The 21,561-nt window shown below is 37.3% G+C and overlaps 1 protein-coding gene across 1 annotated transcript in view; it reads left to right on the top strand.

Annotated features, from left to right (window-relative positions):
- The first annotated feature begins 597 nt into the window (after positions 1–597).
- The window catches only part of LOC113535434 (lipoxygenase homology domain-containing protein 1), a 44,751-nt gene continuing 23,787 nt past the window's right edge, over positions 598–21,561 (top strand). The window contains exons 1-21 of the mRNA XM_053240442.1: positions 598–1,500; positions 4,245–4,359; positions 6,499–6,579; positions 6,689–6,873; positions 7,607–7,705; positions 7,852–8,003; positions 10,311–10,434; positions 10,665–10,915; positions 11,195–11,330; positions 13,646–13,806; positions 13,926–14,012; positions 14,100–14,235; positions 15,043–15,197; positions 16,204–16,364; positions 17,834–17,910; positions 18,028–18,224; positions 19,186–19,378; positions 19,697–19,857; positions 20,188–20,364; positions 20,587–20,725; positions 20,935–21,086. Coding sequence (XP_053096417.1) covers positions 753–1,500; positions 4,245–4,359; positions 6,499–6,579; positions 6,689–6,873; positions 7,607–7,705; positions 7,852–8,003; positions 10,311–10,434; positions 10,665–10,915; positions 11,195–11,330; positions 13,646–13,806; positions 13,926–14,012; positions 14,100–14,235; positions 15,043–15,197; positions 16,204–16,364; positions 17,834–17,910; positions 18,028–18,224; positions 19,186–19,378; positions 19,697–19,857; positions 20,188–20,364; positions 20,587–20,725; positions 20,935–21,086 — 3,687 coding nt within the window. The 5' untranslated portion in view covers positions 598–752. The remainder of the gene's footprint in view (positions 1,501–4,244; positions 4,360–6,498; positions 6,580–6,688; positions 6,874–7,606; positions 7,706–7,851; positions 8,004–10,310; positions 10,435–10,664; positions 10,916–11,194; positions 11,331–13,645; positions 13,807–13,925; positions 14,013–14,099; positions 14,236–15,042; positions 15,198–16,203; positions 16,365–17,833; positions 17,911–18,027; positions 18,225–19,185; positions 19,379–19,696; positions 19,858–20,187; positions 20,365–20,586; positions 20,726–20,934; positions 21,087–21,561) is intronic.

Raw genomic sequence — 21,561 nt, 5'->3', positions numbered from 1 at the left:
TGTGTTTCTGTGTGTGTGTGTGTGTGTGTGTGTGTGTACTTGAGTAAAGCTATCCATGCCTAATGAATAATGAAAGTTTTGAAGCCCATCCCCTCTCCTCCCCTTACACACTGTCTCTCTCTCTCTCTCTCTCTCTCTCTCTCTCTTTCTGTCTGTCTGTCTGTCTTTCTCTCTCTCTCTCCTTGTGCCTCTCAATTTTCACTAGCTCACCCCCAAGTTGTAACACGTTCATGTAGAAATATCAGGTGTTTTTGGCTGCCATTATGAACAGGATAAGCATAAACACAGAATGAACAGGAAAAACTGATGCAGAAAACCAGGCACACTCTGATGATATTCAATTCTTTTTTTTTGCTCTCTACATCAGCCATACAAAGCTGATATCTATTTTAATTCTTTTAATATATACATGTAATGAAAATACATACTTTACTGCGTGTCAGATTTGGACAAGAGAAAAAAATGTCCTCCATGAAGACAAAACAGAATAATGTCACATGTAATGTATGAATATGGATATGATAGAGGAGTGTCTTAAAGGTATAGCAAATAATTTGATGGCTACAATGTCATGTGACCTATTCCCCATCCAGTAATTATTCAGGAGCTCCACACTACACTGCAAGACCTGTAACAAGCGCCGCACTGAGGACCAGTTCCAGCTGCACCTTTGCACCTGGGGTCAGGCAGCGTCACCCAACACCACCGAAACAGACGAGGAAACACTCTTCATGCTGCTAGATGAATAAAAGATGCCGGCAAGAGTGAAAAAAAGCCCCGAAACTGAAGAAAGGGATGACGGAACAGAGGAGAAGAAGCCAAAGGTGAAAGGAAAGAGTGGGACCTCTGCCAGCCAAGATGCACCAGACAGTGAGAAGAGAAGGAAAAGACCCAAGAGCACAGCAGACAAGGGGGAGGAGAAGGGTGAGAAAGTGCAGAAAAAGAAGGGAGGGACAGATGAGAAGGTAAAGAAGAAAAAGAAAAAGAAAGGAGAGGAAGACGTGAAGGAGGATGCTGAGGCAATAGATGGAGAAGAGGATGGTGATGAGCAGAACAACAATGAACCAGTCAAAAAGGAAAAGCAGAAAAAAGAGAAATCTTCAGCAGTGGAAGATGGTGAGGAGGTGAAAAAAGAGAAAGAGAAAAAGAAGAAGAAGAAGAAGAAAGAGGCAGAAAGTGAGGTGGCAGCAGGAGCTGAAGAAGAAGAGGACATGGAAAAGAAGAGTAAAGACGGAAAAAAGAAGAAGAAGTCTGTAGAGGAGGCTGAGGATGATGAGGAGGTCCAGGAGGAAGAGACAGAAGAGGAAGAGGAGAACAAAAACAAGAAGAAAAAGGATAAAAAGAAGAAGAAGGGTTCAGAGAGTGATGATGAAAAGAAAGGGAAGAAAGGGAAGAAAAAGAACAAGCAGCTAGACTACTCTGAGCTCTACCAGCAGGAGATTCTGAATTATCACACTGAGGACTCAGATGGGTATGAAGATGAATACTATAAGAAAAAAGGTATAAACACATTTTTTTTCTTTCTTTATCTTTCTCTGCAAACATGCAAACAGAATTCTATTAATACATGGTATCACCTGGGATGTTTTTCAGGTATAACTCATCTGAATATATATAAAGCAAAGACAAAGGAAATGGAAATTCATAATGGAATTTGAACAAAGTATTAACATTTTTGTGTTGGTGTCATATTTCCAAGTATATCTAATTTTCTGTAGACTTCTGAAACCTTCATTTTCCTGGAAGACCTCCCTATTTGTCATTTTATCAAGCTCATTTTCATAGGCTAGCAACTAGAGGGCTATCCCGATAAATCATGGATCCCATAAGCTATATTTGATTAGCATCTAATTTTATTGCTGTGCCATTATTAACATAATAATGAGAAGAAACTTCAGATAAGACGACTTGTAATTAACTTTTATACACTATATAACCAAAAGCTTGTAGATATCTGACCATCACACCCATATGTGCTTGTTGAACAATCCATTCTGATAACTTCCACTCTTCTGGGAAGGCTTTCTACTAGATTTTGGAGCTTTGGCTTTGGGGATTTGCTTATTCAGCTACAAGAGCATTAATCAGGTCAGGTACTGATGTAGAATGAGAAAGCTTGGGGCACAGTCATCATTCCAATTCGTCCCAAAGGTGTTCAGTGGAGTTGAGGTCAGGGATCTGTGCAGGCCACTTGAGTTCTTCCACTCCAACCAAGTTTTGTGCACAGGGGCATTGCCATGTTGGAACAGGTTCGGACCCCTTAGTTCCAGTGAAATTGTAATGTTACAGCATACAAAGACATTCTATACAATTGTCTGCTTCCAACTTTGTGACATTAGTTTTGGGAAGGCCCACATAGGGTTGTGATGGTCAGGTGACCACGGACTTTATCCACAAACCACCTCTGACAGCTAGTGCCCAGGAGCCTGCTCTGATTGGCAAACTCTAATATTTCCTTATTTGCCAGTCATGGCAGAGGCACGGTGGCACAGGGAGAAGTTGGCAAGTGGCCAGCATTGGATTTGAACAGACTGCCACCTCTCTATGGGCTGAAACACAATGCTCTAATCGGTCTATTCATGCAGCCTCCTTATGTTCATACATTTCTAGGAGGAAATTGGTCAGGCGTGGCAATTAAGGACACCTTCAAGGAGACAATGAGTAAAGAAACAGAGGCTTGGTTATGAAACCATTTTATTTTGCCATTTGGAGAATGAGTGTTTCAAATACAAGCTGGTTGGTCATTTTATAGTGACCATCATTTCTATTAGGTTTGCTACATACTTATCATATGGCATGCAAAACAATTCAAATTTTTCTGTCTCAATTTTTCTCTCTCACCTCAATTCAAGAGTCAAATTATACCAAACTGCTGTTTATTGCTGACCCAACATATTTTCTAACTGAACCAGCAAAACTGAACCAGTCCAGTCTTAGACATTCTTAGACTTAGACTGGACAGAATGAAACTCAGACTCTCAGACTCAAACAGATTTCCTGCTCAACTCTCAAATCAACGATTCTTTCTTTTTTTTTCTTTTCCATTTATCCACACTTCTGGTTATTTCTGTCCATTTAACGTCTCTTTCAGAGCTTTCCAAGTACAATCTGTGTAGAACTGGAGTATTAGTATATTCTGGAGTGAAATGTGATCTTGTGAGAATATTGGGAGTAGACAAATGATCCCCTGAGGAACAAAGAATAAGATTAATAATTTGTAGGTTTTCTGGCTGAGATTGTAGAGAAGTCTTTGTAAAGTAACTGATGTTGTATGGACTAGTCTGCATGGCTCAAATTGCTTTACACAGAATAATATTAGTCTCTATTGCTAATAGTGGCTAAGATGATGGCTGGAATTATACAATGAAATGAGACAACTTTAATTTAATCGTTTAAATGGTTCATCAGATCTGGTTGCTTCAGGGAGTTTCATTTCTCGTCTGAGATCAACTCTTTGTCCGTATAAAAAGTGTTTTAGTTTTAGGCCTCAAAGACCTGATTCTAAACACTTTTACTTGGCAAAGCCACAGGGGTTTCCATGAAGGAGAGCCATAACACAAAGCTGACTCTTGGTGAATCTTTTTTTTTTCTGCCTGGCTGCCTATGTTAAGTCATGGCCTTTTACTTTCACCTAATTTGCCGTTACAGATTAACACTGAAGGAATAGAGGGATTGTGTTCTTGCTCCATTCTGGATTACATCCAGCAGTGCAAACACTGGTCAGGGTAACTGTATTTCAACATCACTTTTCAATGTGATGCTGAAATCAACATAGAACTTGAATGGACAGTTTATGTTGACATGGGTTTAGTTGTATACTGTATGTGGAATTTCTAGGACAGTAAATGCTGAAATTATTGAGGAATTATTAAAAAGTAAGAAAACAATACACAGGTCATATTTTAATATCTTGGGCACTTTGAGCAGAAATATTTAGATAAAGTATTTAAAGTGTTATTTAAATAATACCAATCAAAGATGTCAATGCTGTATTGCAGCTAATATATGTGACTTCTAGTAGAAAGGTGGTTATCAGTCACGTTTGGAGCAATCAGCTTTCCATCCCATTTAAAAGCACTTCTTACTGGGGCAGAGAAACAATGGATAATACCGAGTAGTTATAGCAGGTCAGATAAGGAAAAATGAAGAGCTGACAGTGTTCATTATCATTTGGGGTTGGAAAAACATTCAGTATTTAGTCAAACTAAATTGACTTTCTCTCTTTATGGTTTTCTCTTTTATAGTGTACGAGGTGGTGACAGTAACAGGTGACGTGAAAGCAGCAGGCACCGACGCTAATGTTTTTGTCACCTTGTACGGAGAATATGGTGTTACACCAAAGGTTCTCCTTGCCAGCAAGTGAGTTCACCAACCTTTTAAAGATTTGGAGATCATTCATGAATTAACTGTTTATGTTTTAAACTATTTTATATGACATTTTCTATTTTAATAGAGAATAAGCCAGAGTTAACCTGATTTTTAACATGCAGAAACTCAGACAAGCATCAGAGAATTTACATCCAGTCAGATCTGGAAAAGTTTTTATTTTCTGTAGTAAAATTCTCTGTGAAATAGCATGCAGTCCATTGACTTGACACCTTCAAATTATAAGGTTTTGTACTTAAAAACTAAGGTGAATACTATCTAAATGAATGGAGTTTAATGGTTGGTTTGGGCCATTTTATTGTCAATTACATTAACAAACTATGTTAAAAAGATAAATCTGTGTAAACCCAACCAGTTTTAGTGTTTTAGGTGTCACCAAGGGCTGGACTGGAAAGAACCATGTTTCCAATCCAGGCAAATGTATCAATTCCAGTACAATTTAATTTTGGTAAAAAAAATTAGACATGGTTAGACAATGCATGTGGAATGTAAAGGTGAACAAGGGAGTGATGATTAATTGTGTAATTCTGCCTTTCTCTCTGTTTTCTCAGCACTGAAAGGAGGTATTACCTTATTAAAAGGCCACTCAATAACTTGTGTGGCAGTGTATTGTACTTTGATGATGTATTTGTATATAGAGCATTCTGGGTGCTTTTATCATGACCTCCCATCCCATTCATACACACACAAACAGGCACACTACATACCCTTTCACACAAAATACAAAAAGCATCACATACAGTATTAAAACCAACTTAACTATTATGTCATAGTAAACAACCAAACTGACTCTCTTCTATACAGCATTACAATGTATACTTATTACTCAGTAATAAGAAGGAGAAGTAGATCAAATGACATCCTAATCTTATTCACAGCCAATAGGATAGGATGGTTATATTAATCTACTTCCAGTCTCAAAAAACTTAAAAGCTAACTCAGTCTGCATGTGTGATAAATTTTCTACATGCACGTTTTTGTGTGTGTAGAATTTATGTGCATGCTATAACCAGACTTTTGAAACTCTCCATGCATTAATCAATAACTCAGGAAATTAAGCAAATATTGATTAATCTGAGAGTGTTTCCTTGCTCAGATGACAATTTCATGTTGCATAATGACTAATAAAAAAACTTTAGATTAAATCAGATTGTGGGTAAAAAGTATGATGTATATCAGCTTGGCTTTTTTCCTGGACTTTGATTGGCATGAATCTAATGGTCAGAATGCAACATTTTGGAATTAAGATGAAATTTAGCAGTACTTCTCCAACTGCCTAAATTGCATCATTTCCAAAGTTTGCTAATGAGGTTTGTCAGTGTTGAATGTTGCGTGTGATTATCGTAATGAATATGGGGAGAGCTGTGAGCAATTTTACCTATAAATTTTGGGTGCTGCGATGTGTGTGACTTGGTTAAAGTGTTTTTCAACCTAATATCCTGCATCTGTAGTGTATAGGTGATTACCACAGACAAAAATTGTAACATATTTCCATGTGCCAAGAACAGCATTAAATGTTTATGTGAAACACATTTTTTGTAGACAAACTTCATGAACTTTTTCAGGAGAAGAAATTTTAAATTATGCAATACCAACATATAAAGCCTTTACCTTTAAGTGTATTGCTAAAGTCTTGTGTTCATTAAACTTTATAAGTACTTCTTAGCTTTCTTAAAACACTCTCCCATATATGTGTCATCATAATAGATTCATTCATTCATTCATTCATTTAACATTTTCCACTTGCTTAAATGGTTTTATTGTATAGTTGTAATTTTAATTTTAGTTTTAAAATTTGTTTTATATAGTCATTTTCAACAACTTCCTTTAGATCTCTATTATTATTAAGTAAGTTTTGAGCCAATGGGACTTCTGGTACATGATAATCACCAATATGCTACAGATGTGGTCGATAAAGATTAGGTTGAAAGGCACTGCAATATTCCTTTAATTTGGTCAGAGACTGAAGACATATTTGTAATTCAGAGAGCATGATTTTTAATTCATGAACTTTTTTTTTTTAATAATAGAGATGGTTTTACAAGAACCAAATGCAAGACACCACAACGTGGTCTCTCTTCTATCTAATTAATTCCTCAATTTGCATCACAGGAGCCGGGTAGCTTTTGAAAAGAACAAAACTGATGTGTTCCGGATTAAAACACACAATGTTGGGCCCATAAAAAAACTCAGGTACACACACACACACACACACACCCACACACACACACACACACACACATACATTGTATAACACATTGTATAACACATTGTGTCATATGATGCATTTCCTATCTTTCAGGATCGAGCATGACAACACAGGAATGAGTGCCAGGTGGTATCTGGATCGAGTCACATTGCTGGACATGAACAGGCCACACCTTCGTCTTTTCTTTGCCTGCAACCGTTGGCTGGCCCGGGACATGGGGGATGGACTTACAGTGAGATACCTCCTGGGCAGCCTTAATCCTATGAACATCCCTAAACGTAAGATACATTCAGTGGTACAGTACCATTCTGGTCCTAAATTCTGAGTGCACTAGCAATAACTATTTTGATTTAATTCCTATCAAAATCTAATATAGTTTTGTTAAATTATACTTCTCCAACAAGAACCTAACCTTGCCAAGACCTTTTAGTTCCAGTGAAGAGAACTCTTAATACTACAGCATACAAAGATATTCTAGACAAGAACCCGGGCAGTAGATAGACACTAGTGAAAGCAGAACCTAGCCACAACAAAACAAGAAACAAGGCATAAAGAAATTAAGAGAAAGTGGCAAAGCAGTAATATACAGTTAATGAGTACTGGAGAGGGAAAAGCATTCAGATGTAGAAAGAAAGTTGGCGAATAAAGATTTATGTAAACCCAGTTTGGATATCATGCATATACATAGATCCATTTACAGAATTTGGCAGAGGCCCACATAAACTTACAGAAGTGCTTTGTGTTCTCCATCACCCCACAGTGAGGAGACAGTATGAGTAGTTGTTATGCAAATATGGAAGTATGAAAGTTAGATCTTTGCATTTTATGGGAATCAAAATGTAGAAATGTTCAAGGGATAATTTTATAAAATATTTTATAAAACATTGATAATTTAACACATGAACACGTAATGCATACATTCTGGAATGTCATAATTTTGTGTCAGATATGCACTCATTGATACATTGCACTCATTGTGTGTGTGTGTGCATTTGTGCTCCTGACTTGTAGAGAACAAGTACATTGTCAGCGTGTTTACAATGGATGTCAAAGGTAGTGGAACGGATGCAGATGTTTATCTGACCATCTTTGGAGAGCATGGAGATACTGGTATGTGTGTGTGTGAATATTCACATATGATGTGCAATTATTTGATTATTCGTGAATTTGAGTATAGCTACATAATGCACATTTTGAATTTTTGTTACAGAGTATTTTTCTGAATGATGTCTTTTCACATGTGTGTATGTGTGTAGGGGAGAGAAAGCTTGTGAGTGAAGGGAAGGACACTTTTGAGAGGGGAAATGAGGACAAATTCACCATCGAAAATCCAAACCTGGGTAGACTGACAAAAATCACCATTGGACACAACAACAAGGGCTCCTCGGCAGGCTGGGGCTGTGATAAGGTACACACAGGTGCACACACACACACACATGTTCATACAATTATTCTTACATACTGTATGCAGATCCTAATACACATACACGTGTAATACAGTTACCCCTCTGTGTGCATCCACAGGTCTGAGTTCAATATCAACATAAATTTTTATTATTACTTTTTTTTTTTTATTAAATATCAAAAACTAATACAAAATATTACTCATAGTCTGCTTATTAACATATTTAAAATATACTTAAAACTAAGACAAATAAATGACTATATAGTTGTATAAAATCGAAGTATTCCTGAAATATTCCCTATCATTAACTGACAACACTTCTGTAAATGTATAAGTTCCGTTAGTTATTTTTTACTTGATTATAAAATAAGAAGTGATCTTAAAATCATTCCTGAAAAAAGTAAAAATGTATAATGTTAGGAATACTATTCACTACTCTGCCATAATGTGCATATGCACTTTAAAATTAGTCAGAAGTACAAAGTGTTACACATGCTCTATAGCAGATTACATTTCGGATATATTGAGAAGAATCAACCCTTCACAAATGAAAAAATATACAGCTTTCAGACAAGAGACTCAGACTTAATCAATCCAACTGACTAGAACTGCAACCAAACTGTCTGAACATTGCTGCAGAGCCTGCTAGTCAATATAATCAAAGACTACCTATTCTTCTTCATTTTTTTTTAAAGATACAAACAGAAATTAAACATCTTGTCAATCATTAATAGATATTCAAAGATTCGTAGTATGACACAATATTTTTTGGGATGGCTGTTACTTATAATTAAATAATAATTCTATTTGCAATATAATTTTTCAATAGTTTTTCCTATCTGATAAAATAAAAACTGTTCTTAGTGGAGAATCCAGACTTTTGGATGTATAATCATACTCCCACACACATACTCAGATACTTAATAAATGATTAATTTGTCCAGAGCTTTTGTCTGTCTGTAATTCATACTGAGTGATTTTTAATTCATGCAGTTTTGATTAGATTAGTGAGCCCCTTTCTTAAGAGTTTACCCAAGAGACTATAACATGATATGGTCATGGACAGAAGCTCCCTCACACACAATCAACTTTTACATCGCTATCAAATTGTGTTGTGTTCTAGATTACCTTGGATTAGTTGATTAAAATTTGACTACACAGCTCATAGAAACATGGTTTAAATATCATATCGCATAGCAATGTATTCTGTTAATGTCCGTTCCATTTAGAGGTTAGTCCACCTGAATTAGTTGATTAAAATTTGACTACACAGGTCATGGAAAAGTAATTTGAAAATCATACGTCACAGTAATAATGTGTTCTCTTGTCCTTTCAATTTAAACAGCATATACTGGCAAAGAAAATAGAATGTATTTCTATTCTCTACTTGTTTCATCATTCTTTTGCTAATACTACTCTTCTGTTATTTTACTCTTCTGTTCTGCTTTGAAAACATCTTTATTAACATTCTGAATTCCATTAAATGTATGGATCTTGTTCCAAAAATCCATAATAATGTGCCTTTCTCTATGACATTACCTAAAAACCATAAGCTTTTTTCACCCTAGCAGACTTCGTGGAAACAGTATACATACATGCATGCATACATACATACATACAGACATACATACATCTTTTTTCAATTATTTCAGTTTATTTATATTTGATATTTGGATAGAAACAATGCTATTAATAGAAATTGAGAATTAAAATGGTGCAGCAGCTAATATAACAGAACTGGTATATTTCACTGTATCACTCCTCTTGTCTGTGTTCACTACATAAATGTTTAAAATCTAGCAACAGTACGTTACATTGAAAGTACACTTACTACAGGCCATCTGTCAGTCTGTGCGCTGGCATGGCAACACGCAACACTCTATACAGCTATGGCTTCTTTGGGATATATTTTCACTGACGGAGAAAAAAGAAAAAAATATTTGGCCACGTTGTGTCTGAAGTGACAGTTACTCTATATTAATTTTTTCTTTATCTGTTGTATAAAAGCAATACCACTCATAATCATGCTGTTGTACTGAATATCAGCACGGCTGTGATGACCTGCAGCCTCGTGTGTGTGGTCGAATCACAGCCACGTTGATATTCACTACAACAGCACACTTGCTTGTGCGATATTGCTTAATTATATTCCATTTTGTAACAAATAAACGTAAGTATATTTATTAATGATAGAATAATTGCAGAAGTGTGCAGTACAAATGTAACTTTCTTCCAATGGCATTTACCAGAGGTGGGGTTTATATTGTATGCGGCCTTTATTTTGTGTGTGTATGTGTGTGTATGTTACAGGTGGTCATAGATGATTTGGGTAATAAGGAGGTGTATCAATTTCCTGTTGATGCTTGGTTTGACATAGCTGAAGGTGATGGAAAAATACAGAGAGATGTGGCAGTAGGAGCTACCCAACCCATGGGTATGTATGTGAATGAGAGAACGAGAGAGAGCGAGAGAGAGAGAGAGAGAGAGAGATAATAGGAGAGTAAGAAAGCAGGAGACATTGAGGAAATAATGAAATCTCATTGACAGAAAGGAAATCTCATTGAGAGAAAGAGAGAACATTCAACATTTTAAATTCATAATTAATGAAATACCATGTGAAATGTCATTATATGTGTTTGTGTTTGTTTGTTTGTTTGTTTGTAGCGATGGTGTATGTCGTCCAGGTGATGACTGGAGATATTCGGGGTGCTGGCACCAACTCAAAGATCCATCTAGTGATGTATGGCCAGAAGGGCAACAAAAACAGTGGGAAGATATTTTTGGAAGGTGGAACATTCGAGCGCGCTCAGATTGACATCTTTAATGTGGAGATTATGGATCTGATCAGTCCACTCAGCAGAGTCACAATCGGCCATGACAATGCTGGAATCAGCTGTGGCTGGTACTGCGAGAAGGTGTGTATGTGTGTCTGTCTCTGTGTAAATATATTTTTGAGGGTCTTTGTGAGCATACATTAAAGAAAGAGTGCAGTTTCTGTAATTATTTTAAAACTCTTTTTTCCATATTGTTTAAATTGCACATTGAAATAAAACTGTTTACAATTGTTAATTGTCTTCCTGTGAATTCAAATAAGATTGCCTGGGTCAAAGGGACAGAACATTAAACAGGATATGTAAGCCAATATTATGTGTAGCCATTCTATTTCTATTGTCTTTTTTGTTTGTTTTTCTCAGGTGACAGTGTATTGCCCTTTTACAGGGATTGAGCAGGTTTTCCCCTGTCGCCGCTGGTTGGATGAAGATGATGGAGATGGTTTGGTAGAGAGGGAGCTGTATGAAATGGTCTCACTGCGCAAACGCAAACTGAAGAGTGAGATATTTGTCCATCTGCCATGTGCTTTTCTCTCTAATCATCCATCCACTGTTTCTTTTCAGTGATTTTCTCTTGCCCAAGTACAGCACCACCATACCCCATTGTAATGCTAATGTCGGTGGTTGGATGAAAAAGAACTTTCAGTTGAATCATCAGTCATTGGCTGTGCTTCCAAATGTTGTACATATTTTCAAGCAGATTTCTGTCATAAAAAAAAAAATGTGAATCATTGTGGGTTTTCATCAACTACTTTTATGTTGATTATTCAGGAGCAATAAGATAATGTCATGATTTTCAAGTCAAGTGGAGTTTATTGTCATTTCAACCATATACAGTCAGGTCCATAAATATTGGGACAGTGACACAGTTTTGGTAATTTTGCCTCTGTACACCACCACAGTGGATTTGAAATGAAGCAGTCAAGATGTGACTGAAGTGTAGACTTTCAGCTTTAATTCAAGGGGTTTAACAAAAATATTGCATTAACCATTTAGGAATTACAGACATTTTTTACAGAGTTCCTCCATTTTCACAGGCTCAAAAGTAATGGAACAAACTAATATAATCATAAATATTAGGATTATTTTTATTACTTGGAGGTAACTCCTTTGCAGTCAATGACTACCTGAAGTCTGGACCCCATGGGCATCACCAAATGCTGAGTTTCCTCCCTTGAGATGATTTGCCAGGTCTTTACTGCAGCCATCTTCAGTTGCTGCTTGTTTGTGGTTCATTCTGCCTTCAGATTTGTCTTCAGTAAGTGAAAAGCAGCTTAGTTGGGTTGAGGTCAGGTGACTGACTCGGCCATTTAAGAACATTTAATTTCCAAGCTCTTGGGCTGCTTTCACAGTATGTTTTGGGTTGTTATCCATCTGTACTGTGAAGCGCTGTCCCGTCAGTTTTGCAGCATTTGACTGAATCTGAGCAGAAAGTATAGCTCTGTACACTTCAGAATTCATCCTGCTACTTCTATCAACAGTCACATTATCAATAAACCCCAGTGACCCAGTTCCATTGGCAGCCAAACATGCCCATGCCATAACACTGCCTCCACATGTTTGACGGATGATGTGGTATGCTTTGGATCATGAGCCCTTCCTTTCCTTCTCCATACTTTTCTCTTCCCATCATTCTGGTACAAGTTAATCTTGCATCAGAACTGGTCAGGCTTTTTTTTTAGAGGTTTTTTAGCAAAGTCTAATCTGGCCTTTGTGTTCTTGAGTGTTGCCAGCGGTTTGCATCTTGAGGTAAACCATCTGTATTTACATTCATGAAGGTGGCTCTTGATTGTAGACTTTGACAATGATAGGCCTACCTCCTCCAGAGTGTTCCTGACTTGGCTAGATGTTGTGAAGGGGTTGTTCTTCAATAAGAAAAGAATTCTGCAATCATCCACTTTAGTTGTTTTCTGTGGTCTCCCAGGCCTTTTGGTGTTGCTGAGCTCGCCAGTGCATTCCTTCTTTTTAAGAATGTACCAAATTGTTGATTTGGCCCTCCTAAAGTTTCTGCTATCTCTCTGATAGGTCTGTTTTGGTTTTTCAGCCTAATGATGGCCTCCTTCACTTGCGTCAACACCTCTTTGGACGGCATATTGAGAGTTCCCATGAACAGCTACCAAATGCAAATTCAACACTTGGAATCAGCTCCAGACCTTTTATCTCCTTGATTTATCATGATATAAGGAGGAAACAGGCCACAGCTGGCCATGAAACTGCTTATCAGTCAATTGTCCCATTACTTTTGAGCCTGTGAAAATGGAGGAACTCTGTAAAAAATGTCTGTAATTCCTAAACGGTTAATGCAATATTTTTGTTAAACCCCTTGAATTAAAGCTGAAAGTCTACACTTCAGTCACATCTTGACTGCTTCATTTCAAATCCACTGTGGTGGTGTACAGAGGCAAAATTACCAAAACTGTGTCACTGTCCCAATATTTATGGACCTGACTGTATAGCCAGTTAGTACATAGTGAAATGAATTATTATACTATTTCATCACTATTTATCATTATTGTTTTGTTTTTTTCACCCCAGATGCATATATATGATTTTATTTAATTTAGGTTTTATTTTGAGCTTCTGGCATTTCTATTCAGGTTTTATGTGCATAAATAGAAAAAAAAACTTCCACTAAATCCACTACAAGCAAGGGAACATCAACATGGTGTGTTCAGTCATTATTCTTTAGTGGCTCAACAGAAGAATTTCAAGAAACATGTGACATATCGTTGTTAATCATCTTATTAACTAAGATGATCAACGGACTAACACTAAAACACATGGAAACAAACACTCTTTCTGTCTGATATGTAGAGTACCCATGGTCACTGTGGATCTTTACATCGGATATAAAAGGAGCAGGTACAGATGCACAGATATTTATACAAGTGTATGGGGAAAATGGCAAGAGCGACGAGATGAAGCTGGAGAGCAAATCAGACAGCTTCGAGCAGGGCCAGTGTGACAAGTTCATGGTACTGAAAATGACCTGTTCTGCTATTGTTATTATATTACATCTGTAGTTCAGGTGTGCATTTATTACATTTTATTACCTGTTTTTTTAACAACATTTTCCCCCGGTGGGCTGTGGTAGATTTTGATGCCTGAGATTGGGAAGATAAGGAAGCTGAGAATTTGGCATGAGAAGAGACACCCATTCTCTGGCTGGCATCTAGGCAGAGTGAGCATGACTATCTATCCATCTATTAGTTCCTGTGAAATAATTTGTTGTATCTGTGCTGACCTTAGTGGGTGTTTGTGCATGCAGGTTACCATAATGAAGACCATGACCAGAGAGAAATATAACTTTGCCTGTAATCGCTGGCTGGACATCAATGAGGACGACCAGGAGATCATCAGAGAACTGCCAGCTACAGGAGTCCATGTTCCAGAGCCACTGCCATGTACGAGAATCCCAAAATACAACCAGTTCTTTTAATTTTATCAGTTATCAAAAGCTAATACAGTTGCTACGTTATGTATAATACATATAAAGCTTGCAATGCACACCTGCTTTGCACATGGGCATTTTCTTCACTGAGCTTGACTGGTGCCTTTGTTTATCTTATATCTCATAGAAATCTAATTGTGATTTTTATATATGTTATCTGCTCTCACCTCACAGAAGCTTATTTTGGCCAAACGTGGTGATATATAGCTGGTGTGAAAAGGCAGAGTCAAATATTAACAGAACAGACAACTCACAGGAATTGCAATGTGTGCAGTACTATACTCAAAGTATAATAGTGGACAGGTGTCATAGGTAGCTCAGGTATGGTGACCTAGCTAACAAACTATTTTCTTAACACTGTCGGTGTAATGGCAATTATAAGATAAAAACATATCATGTTTTGTCTAGTGAAAATGTTGACTGGCCACTAGATGCTAAATCAAATTGAGATGAGGATTTCTCAAACAACAAAGATTTGGGCTCAATTCAAAATAATGTTTCCTTGAAAAATACAGATTAAATGTGTAAACCTTTGGTGTGTGAAAACCTATAACTTGAATTGCCTGTGGCATTTGATTGGGGAAAAAATCCCCAACAAAAAAATCATTAATTCTAAACAAGCTTAATGGATAAATATTCACTTTACTACCTTTTGAGCACATTTGATGATGGGAAATTCATTTTTTAATATTTGTTTTTTTGCTTTTCTGACATATTCTTCTGTGACATGGTATCATTGTACCATTATTTTGTCTTTCAGTGGTGAAATATCGAGTCACTATCTGCACTGGGAATGTAACTGGCAGTGGGACAGACGCAAGTGTGTATATGAGCTTGGTTGGAGACCTGGGGGACACAGGAGAGAGGTTCATGTTCATGAGCAAGACCAATGTCAACAAGTTTGAGAAGGGGAATGTAAGCTATTCTCATATTCAGTAGTCAGTTATAAAAGTGACAACATAAGCTCACAACAAATTTTAAGCAGTGAAATGTATGTATGTATTTAAGCAGTATGCAGTCCTCTGTTTTTGTCAAACATTCAGTTGGCATGCATGTTCAAAAATGTTTAAATTTGGTCTCATTTTTCCATAACACGAACTGATTGTAGTTCCAATAATGATAATGAAGTTTAGATGCTGCACTTTGTGGATTGCTCTCAAGAAGGGCTTCTTTTGTTGCACCCTTCCAAACAGCCTGTGACGGAGATTGAAACTAATAGCTGATTTTAAATCTTACCTTTCAACCTTTCCAGATATTTCAGACTTGGCCCCTTGAGACTTAATTATATTTTTAACTAATTATGTAATTGATGGTTGTTGCAGGTCAACACCATCAGTCTCTTTTGTGTTAAAAGCACAATGTTGCATATGTTCTTGAGAGAAAATACTATTATTTAAAAATACATTCATTTAAGAATTATTTTGTCAGAGATAAGGTAAATAGTTTTTCCTATTGTGTTATAGTCCTTCTTTGCCCATGCGAGCTAGCTAAGGGCGACTAGCAAGTTAGCTAACTAAGCTAAGCTAACCACCGATTGACTTCTGGCAGATTCCAAATTCCAGACACAAATATGACTGTCAGCTATGAGACAAGCAATTTACTTTTATTCCACTGTCAGAGTTACAGTTTGGTTCAGTATGTTTGGAAAATGTTTCAGTAAATACAGGAACAGCAATGGTGACATGCAAAGGTTAAATTTGGCATAAGGGGGATCAGAGAGCCAAAAAGGACAGACTTCATCTTATGATAATACATTTGTGATCCCTATCTTTTGTCTCTCCCTTCCTTTGTCAAGATAGTTCAACTGACATGAGTGTAGCGACTGCAGACAAAGTACCAAAGCATACCAAATGTAGTTTCTTATATTGTTAAAAAATGTATTACATCCCTAACACTCTTTTTCTCTCTCTGTTTGCCTCAGGCAGATGAGTTTGTGATAGAGGCTGTATCACTCGGGATCCTCAGGAGGGTGAGAATTGGCCATGATGGCCGGGGTGGAGGCTGCGGATGGTTCCTGGATAAAGTGCTGATCAGAGAGGAGGGTCAACCAGAGTCCACCAATGTAGAGTTTCCCTGTAACAGGCAGGTCAACCATCCAATCACATGAAAAGCTATGAGAGTCCCACACAATTACACAAATTATAAACATTTTCATATGTACTATTTGCAAGAAAGTGTGTGAGAAGGGTTATAGAAATGTAAGAACATGTGGGACTATGGGTGTCTATGAAAATGCATCTGTGTCTTTAGACCTGTGACTGCATATGTGGTGGACAACATGGTTTCATCAAGTCCTGTTATAGCATAATAAAGTCAAGAGTTCAATAAGAATATCACCATTCTGTTTGCATTTGCAAAGTAAATGAAAATGAAATAGTATTGCTGAAGAAACATTAAATATTTCTGATCCTTAAGAAGAGTAGACAGCATTGGAGCCATAGTCTCCCTGTTTCAACTGGCAATCAATTCCTCAACCATGTTCTGATAAAAACACACCGGTGACAAATTAAAGGAAAAATTGGTGTCTCTTATGCTGTGAGGCATTTCGCTGGCATGGTTTGGGTCCACTATTCTCCTTAGAGGGAAGAGTACTGTAAATCAACATAAAGTTCTTCTGACTGATCACCTTTGCTCTATAATAAAACATTTCTATCCTGATTGGAGTGCTCTTCCATCTCCATCTACAGGTTACAAGGTGTCACTGAATGGTTCGATGAGTATTTAAATGATGCTATGGATTTCACAGTTACCAGATCTCAAACCCAACCGAACTGAAATTGAACCTAGGCAAGCTATGGAAGATTTTGGACTGACATGTTATACCTTGCTGTCTACCACCATCACCCAAACTGAGGGAATATCTTTTGGATGAATGGTGTTCATAACTCCAGTCCAGTTCTTCAGAGACTTGTAGAATCATTGCCCTAGGCCTCGTAATCAAAAGTTAGCAAGCTTTGAGTGTCTGTGTGATCTGTGTGTGAGTAGTTTGGTGTATAGGAAAGTGTGTGTGTGTGTGTGTGTGTGTGTGTGTGTATGAGAGAGAGAGAGTGAGAGGTTGTGCGTAGGTGTGAGAGTGGTGTTTAAGTCCTTATGTAGATGAGGAAACAGTGCCTGGTTACTAATGGAGACTAAACGACGGAAACACGATGCGCTGGAAACACTAGCTAGACCAGAGGATAGTGTTGAGTTACAAACACTCACACACCTCTGTCTCTCTCTGTCTCTCTCTTCTCTGTCTCTCTCTCTCTCACACACACACACCCATTTATCCTACCATCCTTGTGAGGACATTCCATTGAGATAATTATTAATACAGCTAATTATTGCTATGACTACACCTGAACCTAACCCTAATGTTAACCTCAATATACAAATATCCACTCCAGACAAGATTTATGAAATGATCAGGTGTTATGAGTCAGACATACATTAGCAGTCATACCACATACAGCAACAAATAGTGACTTAAACCTCTCTCTTACACACAATCACTCTTCCTCTTTTTCTCTGTCTTTATGTCTGCCTCCCTTACTCACTCTATCTCTCTGTAGATGGTTGGATCGTAGTGAAGATGATGGACAGATAGTGCGGGAGCTGGTGCCCAGTGCGGATGGCCAACGCTTGTTCAGTGAGTTCACACACACACACACACACACACACACAGAATCATTACCATCTAGCCCAATGACAAAATCAACAATTAAATGTGTGTGTATGTGTGTGTGTGTGTGTGTGTGTGTTAAAGATGTGAGTTACCACATCGCAATAAAGACAGGCAGCATTAGCGGCGCGAGCTCAGACTCAAAAGTGTTCGTTAAGCTCTACGGCGAGAAAGGCGACACCAATAAGATTCTGCTTGTCGCCTCAGATACTAGCCACAATAACTATTTTGAGACCGGCCAGACTGACATCTTCACTGTGGAGACCGTTGACCTTGGCAAGGTGAATCATCTTAAATGTGTGCTTACTTTATAAACTCTCTTTGTGCTTACTTTATAAACTTCTATGTATGAACATGGTATATAAAATATATAATATTGATTAGCTCATACTCACAGGTAATTCCTCTTTTTAATTTTCTTTCATTTTTCTTTCTTGTCATCTTTGTCTTTCTTAAGTTCCCTCTAGAAGAAAAGTTAGGTGTGTATGTTGGCATATTTACAATTATGCCAACAGTGGAGAGAACATTTGGCAGCTGCCTGCAACCGTGAACCTAATACACACTTCTATTTACTCTTATTCATTTGATGGACAATTTTATCCCATCCTGTGTGGATGAAATCTCTTACCCACATTGTTACAAGCAAAATTAAGTGTTACCGAAAAACACTTGTACGTCACTAAAAAGTAACATATTTCAGTAATAGCCCAGTGTTCAGAAAAAGATATCATCAAGGCTTTTACCTGCAGACACAGAAGCAAGTAACTTCAAGTTCTCCAAGATGCTCAAAACATTCAACCATTTCCTCCAGAATTTCTGTGATTATGCTTTCAAAAAAAAAGAAAGAAAAAAAGAAAAATATAATAGAAATAATGAAATGAAAAGCTTATAAAAAGACTATAAATAACAGAAACTGAAAAAAAAACTCAATCAATATTTGTTATACACCTTTAAACTGCATAATTTATTTCAGGTACGCTGTCATGTAGTTTTAAGGAAATTGGCTGGATGATATGTATCTGCATGATTTTATGCATTGTACTGCTGCCACATGACTGGCTGATTGGATAATTGCATGAATGAGCAGATGTACAGGTGTTCCTAATAAAGTGGCTGATGAGTGTAGCTATACAATAGATATGCGAAGTTATTGCACTCTTCTTGTATCTATGTGCTGTGACTAACTCATATTTTTATTGAATTTATGTGTTGACCATGGCTCCATGTGGGCGGGACCTGCAGATAAATCGACTCCTGATTGGCCACACAAATGAGGGCCTGCAGGCAGGTTGGTTCCTGGACAGTGTGTTGATCTGGGTGCCAGTGCACGGCCTTCAGTATATGTTCCCCAGTCACCGCTGGCTCTGCAAAGACGAGGCTGATGGCAAAGTGGAGGTTGAGATCTATCCAAGCGAAATACAGGATATTGAAAAATGTACAAGAAAACACACACATACACACTATTGGGACTATTGATGATGGTATAATGACATAATGTGATACAAATATCAGAAATAGTTACAACATTACCTTTATGTTATAGTGATAGAAACTTAGTGCTCACTTTATTCACCACACTCGAGTGGGCTGAATGTACCATTCCATGTCAGGGAACAACTGGGAGACTGTAAAGCCCATAACACATACTACAATCCAAATCCTGAGGATAAAATGCTTTCCAAAATACTGCTACCAAATGAACCTTCTGAGATTCTCTTCAGTGTGCCCACTGATATGTATTTTGTGATTGCAGTAATTAACTATGAGGTGACAGTTGTGACGGGGGAAGTTTTTGCGGCTGGCACTGATGCCAAGGTGTTTCTGCAAATCTATGGTGAGGAGGGCAAGACTGAAGTTATTCAGCTCCAGAGCCGCTCGAACAACTTTGAGAGAGGGACCACCGAGATCTTTAAGGTGTGTGAACATGGGTGTTGTACAAACCTCAATATAGGATCAGAATATCTTAGTCTAGTGTTTTTATTTCTTGAGTTAACAAAAACTACTCAGGTGACTTATTATTCAATGATTTTTCTTTTTTTTTACCATATTTTTATATGATATTTATTTTTATATTTATATATATAACATAGTGTATAGTATAGTATAGTATTGTTAAATATAGTATATAGTATATTGTATATATAGTATGTAGTATTGTTAAATATAGTATATTTCAGTTTATGATATGTTTATCTCAAAGGCATTGCAATTACGCCACCTCTTTCCTTTCACTGGTAATGTCAGATTGAGGCTCTGGATGTGGGGCGAGTCTATAAGATCCGTATTGGGCACAATGGAGCAGGATTGGCTCCTGGCTGGTTTCTGGAGCACGTAGACGTGAAACGGCTCATCATGGCCATGGTAAAACCTGAGAAGAAAGATGAGGAGAAGAAAGACAAGAAAAAGAAAAAGAAGAAAAAGGTGAGCAAAGCTACAGTTAGACAAGACATTTGACACCTTATGAACATAAATTATTTTAGCCTTAGCAGTTATTCTACAAAGACAAATATGTTCACACAAGAAAGATAGAAAGATAGAATATATAGAATTCTATATATATATATATATATATATATATATATATATAAAACTATCTTTCTGCTTCTTTTCTCTCTCTGTCCCTCTCTCCTTTTCAATGTATAGGAGGAAGACGAAGATCCAGGTGAGCTAAGAGAGGTGGTGAAGACATTCCACTTTCCCTGCCAACGGTGGCTTGCTCGGGACGAGGAAGATGGAGAGATTGTTTTAGAGCTAATGGCTGAGGATTACGAAGATCTGGAGGGTATGTAGAGGGAGAGCGACAGAGACTGGGAGAGAGAGAGAGAGAGAGAGAGAGAGAGAGAGAGAGAGACAGACAGAGAGAGAGAGAGAGAGAGAGAGAGAGAGTTTCAGTACTGTGTTTTAGTATATTTTCACAAGAACTGAAGCACATTAGGTTTAACAGATTATGGCCATTGTATTTATACTTTTGTGTGTGTGTTTTTTTTCCAGAGAACACATATGAGGTTCACGTATTCACTGGGACCATGTGGGGTGCCGGGACAGATGCAAATGTCTACATCAATATCTATGGCGAGATGGGGGACACGGGCGAGAGAAAGCTGCGCAAATCCAACCATTTCAATAAGTTTGAGCGTGGACAGGTGACAAATTTTTTTTAACCTAAGTTGATATTTAAAAAATAATATTCGACAATCGATTGTTTAATAAAATGCCAAAGTCTTATAATCTGGATCCACAATACACTGTGACATGTAATTTCTTCACTTATACAATTTTTTTCTGTTTAACTGAGTGGCTTTACTTGCTTAGCCAAACTTCAAATAAATAGCCTAATCTTACAAACTAGCTAACTTAGCAAATGATACATGCACAAGCTAATGTCAGTGACTCTTGTAACTGGTAAAATGATAAAATAACATTTTACACTAATGCCTTGAGTGCAATTTCTTGCCATTACATTTAAATGCATGCATCATTAGGGATTATGCCTATAGACAACTACTTATTTTTCAGAGAAAGGAGGCAATACCAGTATGGCATCTAGGTAACTTCATGTCATTACCCATAGAATCCCATCGTCAGCTACGTCTCTAATATGTATATCTGTGTCTGGTA

The sequence above is a fragment of the Pangasianodon hypophthalmus genome, chromosome 15, assembly GCF_027358585.1.
Source record: "Pangasianodon hypophthalmus isolate fPanHyp1 chromosome 15, fPanHyp1.pri, whole genome shotgun sequence".
NCBI lineage: Eukaryota > Metazoa > Chordata > Actinopteri > Siluriformes > Pangasiidae > Pangasianodon > Pangasianodon hypophthalmus.
Note: the sequence above shows the minus strand (reverse complement) of the source record. Positions and strands in the feature narration are given on the sequence as shown.